The sequence below is a fragment of the Taurulus bubalis genome (assembly GCF_910589615.1).
Source record: "Taurulus bubalis genome assembly, chromosome: 9".
In the NCBI taxonomy this organism is placed as follows: domain Eukaryota; kingdom Metazoa; phylum Chordata; class Actinopteri; order Perciformes; family Cottidae; genus Taurulus; species Taurulus bubalis.
In genome coordinates, this window is record NC_136597.1 from 8,823,768 (window position 1) to 8,836,476 (window position 12,709).

The 12,709-nt window shown below is 42.4% G+C and overlaps 1 protein-coding gene across 1 annotated transcript; it reads right to left on the reverse strand.

The window, feature by feature from the left end:
- Positions 1–275: 275 nt before the first annotated feature.
- LOC306741726 (tetratricopeptide repeat protein 38-like) lies at positions 276–10,381 on the reverse strand (the record flags this gene model as incomplete). Its single annotated transcript, XM_079224041.1, has 14 exons — positions 276–684; positions 926–999; positions 1,468–1,627; positions 2,643–2,808; positions 4,323–4,404; positions 4,880–4,918; positions 5,151–5,210; positions 5,380–5,499; positions 5,757–5,832; positions 7,181–7,354; positions 8,419–8,590; positions 9,714–9,795; positions 9,910–9,987; positions 10,352–10,381. 14 exons carry the CDS (start codon positions 10,379–10,381, stop codon positions 597–599), a joined length of 1,401 nt encoding a protein of 466 aa, XP_079080167.1. The 3' UTR covers positions 276–596.
- Between the last annotated feature and the right edge of the window lie 2,328 nt (positions 10,382–12,709).

A 12,709-nucleotide genomic window follows, 5' to 3' on the forward strand; every position in this document is an offset into this window, starting at 1 on the left:
TCGATTTGGGTCGCGACTTGTCATTAAGGGGTGATGGTGGGTCCCGGAGCCAGACCAGTTGAGAGCCACTGCTCTAGAGGAGGCATCGTGCTGTCCCAGATCCAAGATGAGATTACCTCAGTGTTGTGAGAGCGAGCCGCCGCGGGGGTAAGAGACAGGAAGAAAATAATTTACAGTACTCTGCTCAGCTCGTCTGACATGTGCAAAGGTGTCTTTTTTTATTGCTACTGTATCACTGCAACATCCAATACATTTCTTGTTTTAACGTGCTGTTGCCTCCAGGTATAAAAGTGTAGTGAACTTTAATTTGTTGCTCAAAGGCATCACATGCAAAATTCAAAGTGTATATTTATTGCTTTTGAACGTGGCTATTGTATTGATTTTATTCCAAACACATTTACATTGAAATGTGACAGTTGCACCGCTCCATGTTGATTAGAAGTACAAATGTGTTCACTTACAAAGCTTAAAAGGTCTGTATCTAAAAGAGCACAGAGCTCCACATTAAAAAGAGTGCAGGTTGGTAAAGGGGTCTCCGAAAAGCTAAACACCAGCACATCAGATTACGGCGCTGACGTTGACGTGTAGCAATCCGTCTAGCTGTGCAGAGCCAGCGCTCTCTGCATCAGGCGATCCGTCAGGAGGGAGTTCGGCCGCATGGCATCGCGCTCCATCAGAAGACATCTGCAGGAATTCAGCACAACACAGAACAGGATAACATTTAAACACAGATTTACAGAGACAAGCCGAGAGGCCAAACTGATCAATAATAAAAGCCTAACATGATGTACAGACAAGGGGATGTAGGTTGCATAATGGGAGCATATAGCTTGTGTTTTGGCCACTGCAAAATACACACATGGATGGCGACTGAAAAAGAAGATTGAGGCATTCTGTTTGGTTGGGAATCCCTGTAGTACATTACCTTCCCAGTTTCTGATGGTGCTTTTTCTCAGATTTCATGGTCGCATGAATAAGCAGTTGATTGAAGACATCCCTCTGAGAACAACAGTGGACAAAACCATTAGTAAACATAACCCTTCTCCAACACTGTCTATAGTCTTTCTACCCTTTTTGTTGTACTGTATTGTATGTACACTGGTGCACCTTGGGGAACAGTTCTCTGAACACATCGAACATAAAATGCATAAAGTCTATCAGCATCCATCACAGATTCATTATTCATGTGCTCCACATTCTCACACTATGGAGCATGTTCATGGACCGAAAGGCTTTGGCTCTTATGCAGAGTGTTCTTCACCTCTGGCCTATTTCACAACAACAGGGGTTTTTGTTTTTCAAGAAATCTCAATGCAGTGTGATCAATGTTATCTGAAGAGAAAGAAAGTGAAGCCTCGAGGCGCCATGCGTTTCAACTGTGCATCAGAGACCCGCTGATTGGTTTGGACTCGATTTTGTTTTCTTGCTTGGGGTTCACCACAGAGAGATGTTCCCCGGGGAGCTTACCTGTGCATCACTGCCACCTATATCTACCACGCGGTAGCGTAAAGGGTAGAGTAATTCCACGCTTCGATCGTAGTGGCCCTGGTCGTACTCTATCATGGCCTGACACATTGACACACCGATAGTCCCCGCCTGCTGATGCTGTTGATTGTCCCCTGGCTCTCTGTGGGGCAAAGGAGACAAGGCATTTATTGGTAAAGTGTAACTTGAGAGATTGTAAACAAACAAGAAACTGCTCAAAAACTTTCACGGACTGCTTTTCAAACAATTGGGAACTCAGGAGAGAACAGTTAGAATTTGGAGGTAACTTCATACAACTAGGCTCCTGACATTATATGAGGAAGCACTTCAGGTTTAATGAAATGAAAGCTGTAAATGTTGCTTACCAACGCATGTAATCTCCGACTTAAAAAAAACATTAACATCAACAAAATCTATGGGGAAAACTCCAGGCAGGTTTATTTATTTAAGAGGAGGCATTAAAGCATGAATCCTCTTAAGACATCCCTTCACTGTGAGGCTGGATAAGCTAATGCTGAGAGTCACTGTTTCTGTAAGAGGAAGTATGTGAAATTACAAAAGGGCAAAAATATGTATTATGTTAACCTGTGCCTACATTCCTTCCAAACCAAGGTAATAAGGCACGGTAAACATGTGAGTGATGGAATTAAATGAATGCAAAGCTCAAACATCCTCATGTCTTGCCTGATCATTCAAAGTAGAGCTGTGTTGAAGAGAACGTTTCTGTTTCTTACTTGTGAAATATACTTTAAAGAGCTGCTTCCCCCGAAGGTGCATCACTCCCCAACTATTGTGACTTGCATGATATTACATAACCCTGAAAATGAGGTTAATTCAAATAACTGGTTATAAGTGGCCGCTTTTTCTGTGGGCGGCACGCCGGACAAAATGGAGAGCACAGGATGTCCGTGTTCGGGATGCCAGAACACATTGTAACCACAATTCCACAGAGGCAGCAGCTGGTGCATCTGCTACAGAGGGAAGACTCCGGTCTCTGAGACGGACTGCAGCTCTGAATTCCCTTCCTGACCGCATGCGCTCTCCACCTCGCCATCCTTCGCTCAGCCTTGTTTTCCGTCAGGTCTGTGTGGCTCTTATATAAGGCATGACAGAGTGTTGAGGTGTGCAGTGAACAGAAGAAATGGTGTGGAACTTACTTAACCAATTCCTGGAGGCCCTCCAGCAGACGCTGAGAAGTCTTGCTCTCTTTGGCTCCCAGCGACACCATGAGGAAGTGGACGTCGTTAAACAAGGTCACGTGATCGTCGGTGTGAGGCCGTGTTACCTGGAGCACCTCTCGCCAGCGGTCCCCCACGCACACACCTGACACGCGCGCCAACACAAACAGACACACACAGATATTGCTTGAAGGCTGCATGAAGGCCATATAATTATGAGACACATTTTGAAATGTCTGCAGGCCATTTGGGCTTCGTTTTAGTTGGAATGGACTGAGACTATTTTGTGCTAATTGCAGCCGTTTCTAACACAGCCGCCTTTAGTTTCAGATTCATTAGGTATGATAACTGCAGTGGTGGGCCGTCAGGGCCTTCTAAGCCTTCACTGCTGGCCTAAACAGAATCACAAAGGTATAGCTATTTTATAATTTAATTGTTTTTCACAAATACACTACATGTATTATAATTATTTGTCCCTATTAGCTCATTTTCTCATTGCACAGCTCCTATATTCCTCTGTTGCACTGACTGCAGTCTTCAGCCTGCAGCAGTGCAGCTTGTTTTAACGGCCAAACAATGTGGATGTATATGATTGGTCAGTGGCCCAGCGTGAACATAAACATGCGCTGTGATTGGTCAGTGGGGCACAAAGCTACTCGAAACGTCTAGCTTCTACCTAGAACCTAGAAGCTACCTTGCTGGTGGATTTACTGATGACGCCTTTCACACAGAGGATTACGGGCATGTGGCAATTGAAATGCTGGTTGTGTTACTTACATCTGCAGTCATATTTAATCATACACAGCGCTGTTGTTGCTGCTGGTCGAGCTGGGGCTGGGGCCGCGCCTCCCCCCTCCACGTGCAGCAGCTGCTGGAGATGTCTTGTGCGTGTGTGTGCAGTGTTTTAGTTTTGTTTGATTGTTTTGTTATTACTAAATGTGACTAGTTGTTTGGTGGTTATTTGGACAACATGCATTGTTGTTGACCCGACGGGTTTGGGCTGGTCAAGTCGGTCAGCCAGGATGCACAACATCGCGAGGCAAGCGCTGCGTAATGGAACATTGTTCCACGGAGTGGCCGCGCCTTTTTTTCTTGTCAAAGTGGTTAAAATAGCTCTGCAGGTCGGTCCACACACCCCGGGTGACCTCCCTCCATGCTCGTAATAGTGAGATCGCCCTGAGGCAGCAATGTGCCGCACCCAGCTCTATAACTAGGTAACCGGTAGCTGTGGCGTCATAATGAGGTAATTGGGCTTTTCAGCTGGAGAGACAGCATTGAAGGCGCAGGTAGAAAATGCACGGCCCTCCACTGGATAACTGAGATTATCTCACCTCATTAGCAGTTTCGCTGAAGACCGTACCGTCTTAAATTAGCCCAAATTAGACTCTGAGTCATCATTCAGCCAGTAAGCAACACATTAGCAAATGTTGCAACACCTTCATTAGGTCAATCAGTATAAGAAGTGACGTGCATCGTTTCCATAATTTTACCAACACTTTGTCCAAGATATCATATTTTCTTTAAGATTAAAACTACCTTTCCAATTTGCTGAATACAGACAGCGTGTGACATCTAGAGTCTGTGTGCCATTGTTTTTTCCCGTGTAGATTCCCTACAGTGAATGAGAATTCTTTTTCACCACATCAGCCCGTATCTTACCCTCCATTTCCAGTCTGCAGAGCATTGAACTGGCATCCACAGCGCCCAGCATAGATCCTGTCGTTTTGCAACGTCTTAACACCTAATGCAGGACAAACGCGTACTTATTCACCCTGAACACGGATGGAACATGTAACTGCATCCACACAAGGACATTTTCTAGAGTTTTTTTTGTTTTTTTTAAAAGAGACACTTCTACGTCTCGTGGTATTCCCCTTATGTGAGAGGTTAAAACATTCATGAAATTCATCTAACTTTATGTCAGCATTTCTGTTGCTTTCATACTCATGACAATGTGAAGTAACATTATGAAATGTTCTCGTCTTTATTTTTTTACTCCCTCTAAAAATAGGAATCAGCTATGGCACTTGAAATGTGTCATCACGTGGATTTCACTTCCATTTGCCCACACTTGCCTCCTTTACTCACAACACATTGCTTTTAGTCAGAATCCCTAGTGCGTTGGTACATGCATGGCTCTTGAAAGGACTCTGTGTGGATGCACTCAGACCGATACATCGTTAAAGCTTTGATGCAAACTCTCAACACAAACCAACCTGAGAATCGAATATTTGCAGAGCGGCTTCGTATTCCCCCTGTGGAGGAGGAAGAGGTGAGGAAGGTGAATGTGAATAACTCCCGACTTGAGCGATAAGTGGGGTTGATAGATTGTGTGGCACAGATGCAAACACAAATTAATCTTGTAGTATAATCAACTTCAAACTTCAAATTACCCAGGGGAAAGGATATCATAAATACGAGCTCCACGAACGCTCTTACTGCCAGCTATTCGCTCGGATGAGAAAACAATAATATTACAATATTTACCTTCTCGATGAAGTATAGAGCCCAATGCCAATAGTTATGACCGGCCATCACGTCAGACACCTGACAATAAACAATACAATTTTGAAATATTTATTCATGGGCTATTTCAGTTTGTAATTGAATTTCGTAGTACAAGCTGATGTACATAACTGTACATGGCTGCTAAAATGATTTCTTTAAAAATATATAAAACACACACACTTGGGAAAAGGAACAGCACAAGTTGTACCTGCCAGTCTTTCTCTCTGCTCTCCATGAATTTCAAGCCTTTGTCCACCTCACCTTTCATCTCATAAACATGGGCGACCGAGTGAACAGACCAAGCATCATCCGGAGTCAGAGCGAGGGCCTGCACCAAAGAGAGAGGAGACGCAAATGTAAAATAATGTCACGCTCAAGTCTGAATTACTATCTTACGTTTCGACTATGATGTTCTTTCATCTTTTTTTCCCCACGAGTGACTGTCATGCCAGAACTACTTTGTATGCATTACACATTTCTTATTATTCGTATTCGACAGCAAATTACTTTCCGAGCTGAAGTGACACAACCAGCCTGGACCACACGCGTCTTTTCAATACACTATAATGGGAAATAAAATCTCACCTCCATGGCTACTTTCTCAGCCTGGTCATAGGCGCGGGTCTCCAGGAGACCAAAGGAATACATTCCTTTCAGATAGCTGAGGGAACAAACACACACACACAACAATGACGACTACGGGGAATAAATTAGAGTGAAATGACAGCGACTTGCTTTTTAATAAAAAAGTCAACATGATCAACGTTTAATTATGCTGATAACTGCCTTCAAATTACTTCTATGACGCAATATATGCTTTTATTGTCGCTGTGGTAATGTTGTCCCAGTATATTGAGGATTTGTCTCGGTAAAATAAGACATCGCTTGAAGATATATTTGCTGTAGGACACAAATGTTACCCTCAAATGTTTAAATATGAATTGATCTTGTTCGGTCTGACTCACCTACAGCATGTATGTTGAATATGTGTTGTTAAATGAAAGATGTGGAAGAAAACCAACATTTACTTGCTCCGAGTTTTTACCCATAAAGGACATGCGTGATTGCAGGCTGGAGAGCGAGGCGTCCCGCAGTGTGAGAGATTACCCTCTGAGGCCTCAACAGCCTTTCTTGAAACACTCGCTGGCTTCTCAGTAAAAAACACTTTGCTTACAACCACTAGCTGACCGGCCACAGCCTGCAATAAACTGGTATATTAGTATCTATTCTAAACGATTTGTGTTCGCACGAGCCTGTGTGAGTTAATCTGTGATGATCCACGCAAACGCGCCATATTTTCTTGCATTTTCTTGCATTTTTTCTTCTTCTACAAGGATGCATAACTAATGTGGTTTTCTGTTCTTTTTTCCAGGGAGAATTTGCAATGACTGATTTTTTTTCCTGTCGACTTGGGGGCAGGAGAAACAAGTTGTGCACACAAAATATAAATTACAAAAAGTTTTTAAAAAAAGTAATTGTATTGTATTTCATTCATAAGAATGTAATTAAAAAATTTCATAAAAAAAGTCGAAGTGTTGAATGTCGTAAAAATGTCATTAAAAAAGTCTTAGAGTTTGCCATTTAGTCACAGTATAGTTTGCCATAAAATGTTTAAAAAAAATAATGGTATATGATATTGATATGTATTTCTCCCCCTACAGTTTTATGCTCCCAAGATGATTGACATGCCAATTTATTTGTAGTTGGGTGCTTTCAAATCATTTGACAGTTATTTTATTCATGCATATTTAGCTGATGTGCTAGCAGTGATTTTACATAATGCATTAAGGCCTATGGAGGCCCATTCACTCCTATTGTGTATATTGTGTATATATATATATCTATAGATATATATATACATTAAGTTAAGTTAAGTTAACTTAAGTTTGAAGTGTTTTAAAGCCCACTTTCCCTCCCATTACATATAGAACTCAGCCAATACATTGAGTTTTTGCATGATTATGAAGTCATATAAAGTGCTGTGATGTGATGTTTGCCGTCTTCTCTACCTGAACAAAGGCATGTGTGGTTTCCAGTGGGGCAGCACCCTGGCCACAGAATCCCGAAGGTGGGTTTGGGCTCCAATGTAGAAGTAACCCTCATGAGCAAACTTGAGAGCCAGCAGGTCAGTGGGGTGATCCACCAGAATGTATTCCCATACATTGCAGGCCTTCGTAAAATGTCTGCAAGAAAACGAGTCACTGTTAAAGACATTGATGAAGGACAACTGAAGAGGTGTACCATGAAAATCACTCAGATGTCAATATACTTTGTGCTGAACGGAGGGAATTAGAGGCGCTTGCAAAACATAAATATCCTCGAAGACAATATTGAGACAGAAAAAAAGTAATTCTCAATATTACAGTTTATAATACTATACCATGGGGAAATAAGACACTGCAGATGGAATCTGAATATTACTTGCTGCACTGTGTGACTGAAATTTACATAAGATGCTTTGGCACACAATACAAACAGAGGAATGCTGTGTATCTGAAGCATGTGGCGGCATCACATGGGGACAGAAACAGAGGAACTTGGAGACATTCTTCTTGTCTAAAAATAATTAATTATTTCACAGGAAATGTCGTCTGGCGTGATGATAAACAAAACAGGTCTTTTCTCAATTTGAACCCAATGTTGACTGACTGCACTATAGACCTCACTTCAATGTTTTTTTGATAAATCAGTGAAACTGTTTTTTGGGAAATTGGGCCAAAGATCCCATCTTCAAACACAAATAATGTGGATGTTTTTACAATTTTTCTATAGATAAATAGAGCTTAAACAGAGCAAAAAAGCAATAAAAACAAACATATGGGCGAGTCTTGAACAATCAGATATGACGCTGTTAAAATTTAGTTTTTTGTTGTTGCAAGATACTTGCACATCTGTTTTTATTTTAAGATAATTTTAAGATTTGTTGTTAAATTGATGAGTTTTAATTCATTGATATACCATTCACCAAACACAGTACAATACTTCATCTTCAAACCTTTTGATTTTTTTAAAGATAGGTAATTATTACGGAAAATGCTTGTCTTTTAAAGGAAACTACTGCACTTAAATGGAGTGAGGACAATTATATACATTTCATTAAAACACAAAAACAACAATGCATGTTGGGGTCCGTATTACAACTTCAAAAGAGCACTCGCGGTCTTGAGACCCTCTTTAGTGCCACTCGCCCCGGCATGACCCTCGGTTCAGAGAGCACTTCCTGTGGAAACCCGGCTCTGGATCTTACCCGAGTGAGATGTGCTCCATGGCCTCGACGTGCAGCCTCTCTCGGGGAGAGAGCACCTGGCTGCTGGCCAGCTCCACCGTGCGCCTCACGGCGCCGGCCAGGCTCTCGTTCAGACGGGGGGAGCTCGCCGTAGACACCAGCTCCAGACCCGTACTGATCACATGGCCCATGACTACAGGGAAACAGATACCATTGGTCCTTCCTTCAGGACTTTCTTGCTTTCGTCACATGAGGCTACCTGTCCGTCATTTTAACAATCCTACAACGACGACAGCAAAGTGTGTGTGCTTACAAAGTTACTAATAATTCCAAATATTGTTTGACAAATGCTTTGTTTTCAATTCAAAGAGAACTGTTATATTGACTATGATTCGTGGTAATACTGTTATTCAACTTAAACCTTATGACTAAGTACTTATGACTTAGTTTTCATTATGTAACTGTGAAATAGCCAACATTTCAAAAGGTCTGACCCCGTGTTTTCAGTTATGCATGAACAACAATTTAAAACACTTGAGAGCTTAACCTTATCACCTCATGGTGATAAACAGCAGCGTCCGCAACGTCGATTACAAGTCACACGTTTGCTCTGTTTGACGGGCAGGTACTGAAAGTACATGTTTATGCTTCAAGGAGAAAAACCAGTAAGTATTTTGTGTTATGATGACGTGATGAAGGATTGGAATTCATGTTGCCGTTTTGACACCAAACATGGAGATTTAGCCTCAAAGAAAAACATAGTTGTCCAAAGTGTGCTCCATTCCACAAAACGGTATGTGCAGGAGTGCACATGTTCTGACTGCTCACAATTAGTTGTTGGACCAGTTCTGTTATCTCATCTGTAATCTCCACTGTGACGAAAAAGCTTTGTCTTTATTCTCTTTTTTTTAAATTTTGATCTTTGATAGAGTAATGTGGGTTTCTTAATTAACATTACATTAAACGGAGTTATGTTGTAATAACAGAGACATTTGCTTACTTATATGTTTACTTTCATATAAATGCATGTCCAATATTTTTACACTTGAATAAACAATAATCAAATGCAAAGACAGTTATTTAACAATATGTTAGGGAGTTATACAGTGTTACAGTTACAATCGGCCCTTTGAGGGCAACCATAATGCTGATGTGGCCCGGGGTGAAAAGTTGTTTGACACCCCTGATTTAAGGTATCTCAGGTCACAGTCATTTCTAATTAGGTATTTCAGCAGTAGATATATTTAGCACTGTTACCTTGTAACAATGCTAAAAAACAAATTAAATAAATAACATTTGAGAACATATCCTTTTACCAAAGTTAGGGTCAGCTGCCTGGATAGCAGAAATGCATCCTTCAAATCCTCCCACGGTCTCATCATTCCGCCGTTTCACATACTAGGAGCCAAAGAAAAATGACACGGCGTTCACTAACACAGCAGACAATATTAGTGTGTGTCTGTGTGTGCGTGTGTGTGTGTGTGTGTGTGTGTGTGTGTGTGTGTTTGATACCTGCGTAAGGATGGCGTCATATAGTTTACAAGCCTCATTACTGCTGGTGGACAACGGAAGACCTTCTGCACTCCATGCCTGTAAGAAGGGGAAAAGCATAATAATGCTGCTGTGCATACTGTATATATCCACCCAGCACTGTACGTTTTGTATTCACACACACACACACACACACACACACACACACACACACACACACACACACACACACACACACACACACAGCACTTTCTTTCTCTCTCTCTGTCTGAGAAATCTGTGCACACCTTTGAAGGATTCAGGCCTCTCAATAATGTTATTTTAATTTAATCTTCACCAACCTAACAGAGTTAGCATCCACTTGTCACACATAGCCGCATTTTTGCTTTAGTTTACTTTACCAATGAATGTCGCCGCTACCTTTGAACGATAAAGCAATTCCCCCCAAAGCACAATCACTAACCTTGCAGTCCCTGAAACTCGATGCCATCATTTTGGAGGTGTGATAGCGTCTGTCAGACTTCCGAGCACTACTTATGGGAGCTTCCCCACGTTACTATTAAGCAATATGGCCGGAAGACAATTTGAATGACTTGTTTTCCAAAGAAGGGCATGGATATTTCTGGCTGAAGGAGTTAATACTTTCCAAACTGTTTTAAGAAATCGTATCTATTGTGGCAGACCAGGGGGAAAGGAGGAGCAGACAGAGTGCAGGGGGCGGATCCCCAAGCTCAGGTACCCAAAACCTATTTATTTACAAAGTTTAGTACTACACGCTACCAGTCCTAGCTGTGGAGACATTGGTTCAGCTGTCTATTTATAAGGCCTCTATGTATTTTAATTGTGCTTTTGTATGTATTCTATATAATGTTTTTTGAGTCTGAAATAAAGTGTGATTGATCAAACCTGTAAAAAAGACCAGAAGAAGAAGGGAGAACCGGAGGGCGGGTGCAACGGTGCTGGTTCGGGGCTGCCGGCCCGGCTATGTCAACAAAGCACCGATACATTAGAATTACAACACAAACACAGGGAAAGGAAGTGCATTACCGCACTGTGTCTTTACATTGCAAATTGTTTGCTGCTGTGCATGCTCCGAATGTCATATTGTGTTCCTTATAATATTTTGTTAATTGCCTTCCCATTCTCATAGCTTTTTCCTCTTCACGCAGCTCTTCAACCGATCACTGGAGCTGTGTGAAGTCCCTTCCTGCTTCAAACAGCTCCATGATCATCTCGGACCCCAAGAAATCCTCCATCACAGGATTAAATGACTACAGACACCTGTTCTCTGTTCTTCCATCACTCTGTGGTTTGGATCGGCCACCAAACAGGACAGCGACAGACTACAGCGGATAGTCAGGTCTGCAGAGAGAACTATTGGTTCCAGCCTGCCCTCCATCCTGGACGTGTACACCTCCAGAGTCAGGAAGTGGGCTGGAAAGATCACTGCAGACCCCTCTCACACCCGGGACACAAGCTGTTCCAACAAAGCTATTTTATAATGTAATTGTTTTTCACAAATACACTATATGTATTATAATGATTTTTCTCTATCAGTTTATTTTCTCATTGCACGAGAGAGGGCAAGCTCAAATTGCGGCACCGGCATCTTGTACAGGCACTTCCTGTGGCACCGTTCAGTTGCCACAGTGCTGGAGGCAGCTGCCGCGGTGCTGGAGGCACCTGCCGCAGTTGCCACAGTGCTGGAGGCACCTGCCGCGGTGCTGGAGGCAGCTGCCGCGGTGCTGGAGGCACCTGCCGCGGTGCTGGAGGCACCTGCCGCAGTTGCCACAGTGCTGGAGGCAGCTGCCGCAGTTGCCACAGTGCTGGAGGCACCTGTCGCGGTGCCGGAGGGAGATGCCACTGTTCCGGAAGCTGCCACTACTTTAGAGGCAGCATTTCTGATGGCACGTCTCAGGTGGCGGGGCACTTACGAGTTGCCACTAGTTTTTGAGGCATCTGCCTGTGTTAGAGAGAGCGGTGCTCACGCCACACAACCAATTTCTCACGGCAAAAAAAAGTCTGATTTTGGACCGAGGCGCGTTCCTTCCAGAGCGCGTTCCTTCCAGCACGAGTTCGTTCCAGACGCGCGTTCCAGGCGCGCGTTCTACCGAGCTTTTGATCTCCTTCTAATACCTATTTTTTTGTTATTTTATTTATGTGTTAATCTATTGTTTTGCTTTAAAAGGTTGCTGTTTAAGCACTTTATTTGTTGCACTTTTTTGTTTGATAATGAAAAATATTTTTGTCATTTTGCCGCGGGCACACGCAAAATCAAGAGGATCCTATTAATTGTCTATTAATCATTTTCCAAACAAAGCAATTTGGGAAGCTCCCATGCTAAGTCCCTCGCAGACTGACACTCTTCATAACAACGTGCTCCTCTTTTATTAATTTCTCAACTCGTCCTTTTATTTATTCAGTTCATCCGTCTATTCTGCCTTTTGTCAGGTGGAAATTCAGATGTAAGAACGGAGCAATCTAAACTAGATCAAACCCACATCGTTAACTTAAACAAACGTCTAACCCCAAGGTTTTCCAGAAGACTGTGATCATGCTTAGTCAACATGTTTCAACTGGAATTGAAGGTTGATGTAATAACAGAGTTCGGCACGTAATAGATTGATGAGATTACAGTAAACCTTTGAAAGAAGAGGATTAATTGTAGTGATCTGTGGGATGATTTCTGAAACTAACGCAGAGAACATGGGAATAATAGGATATAAGAGGAATTCTTGAAGCGTTGCATCTTCTGTCATGATGATTTGTGATGAAATTTGGAGGAAATAATGTCCCAAATGGAGCCAAACTGTTTCCTGAA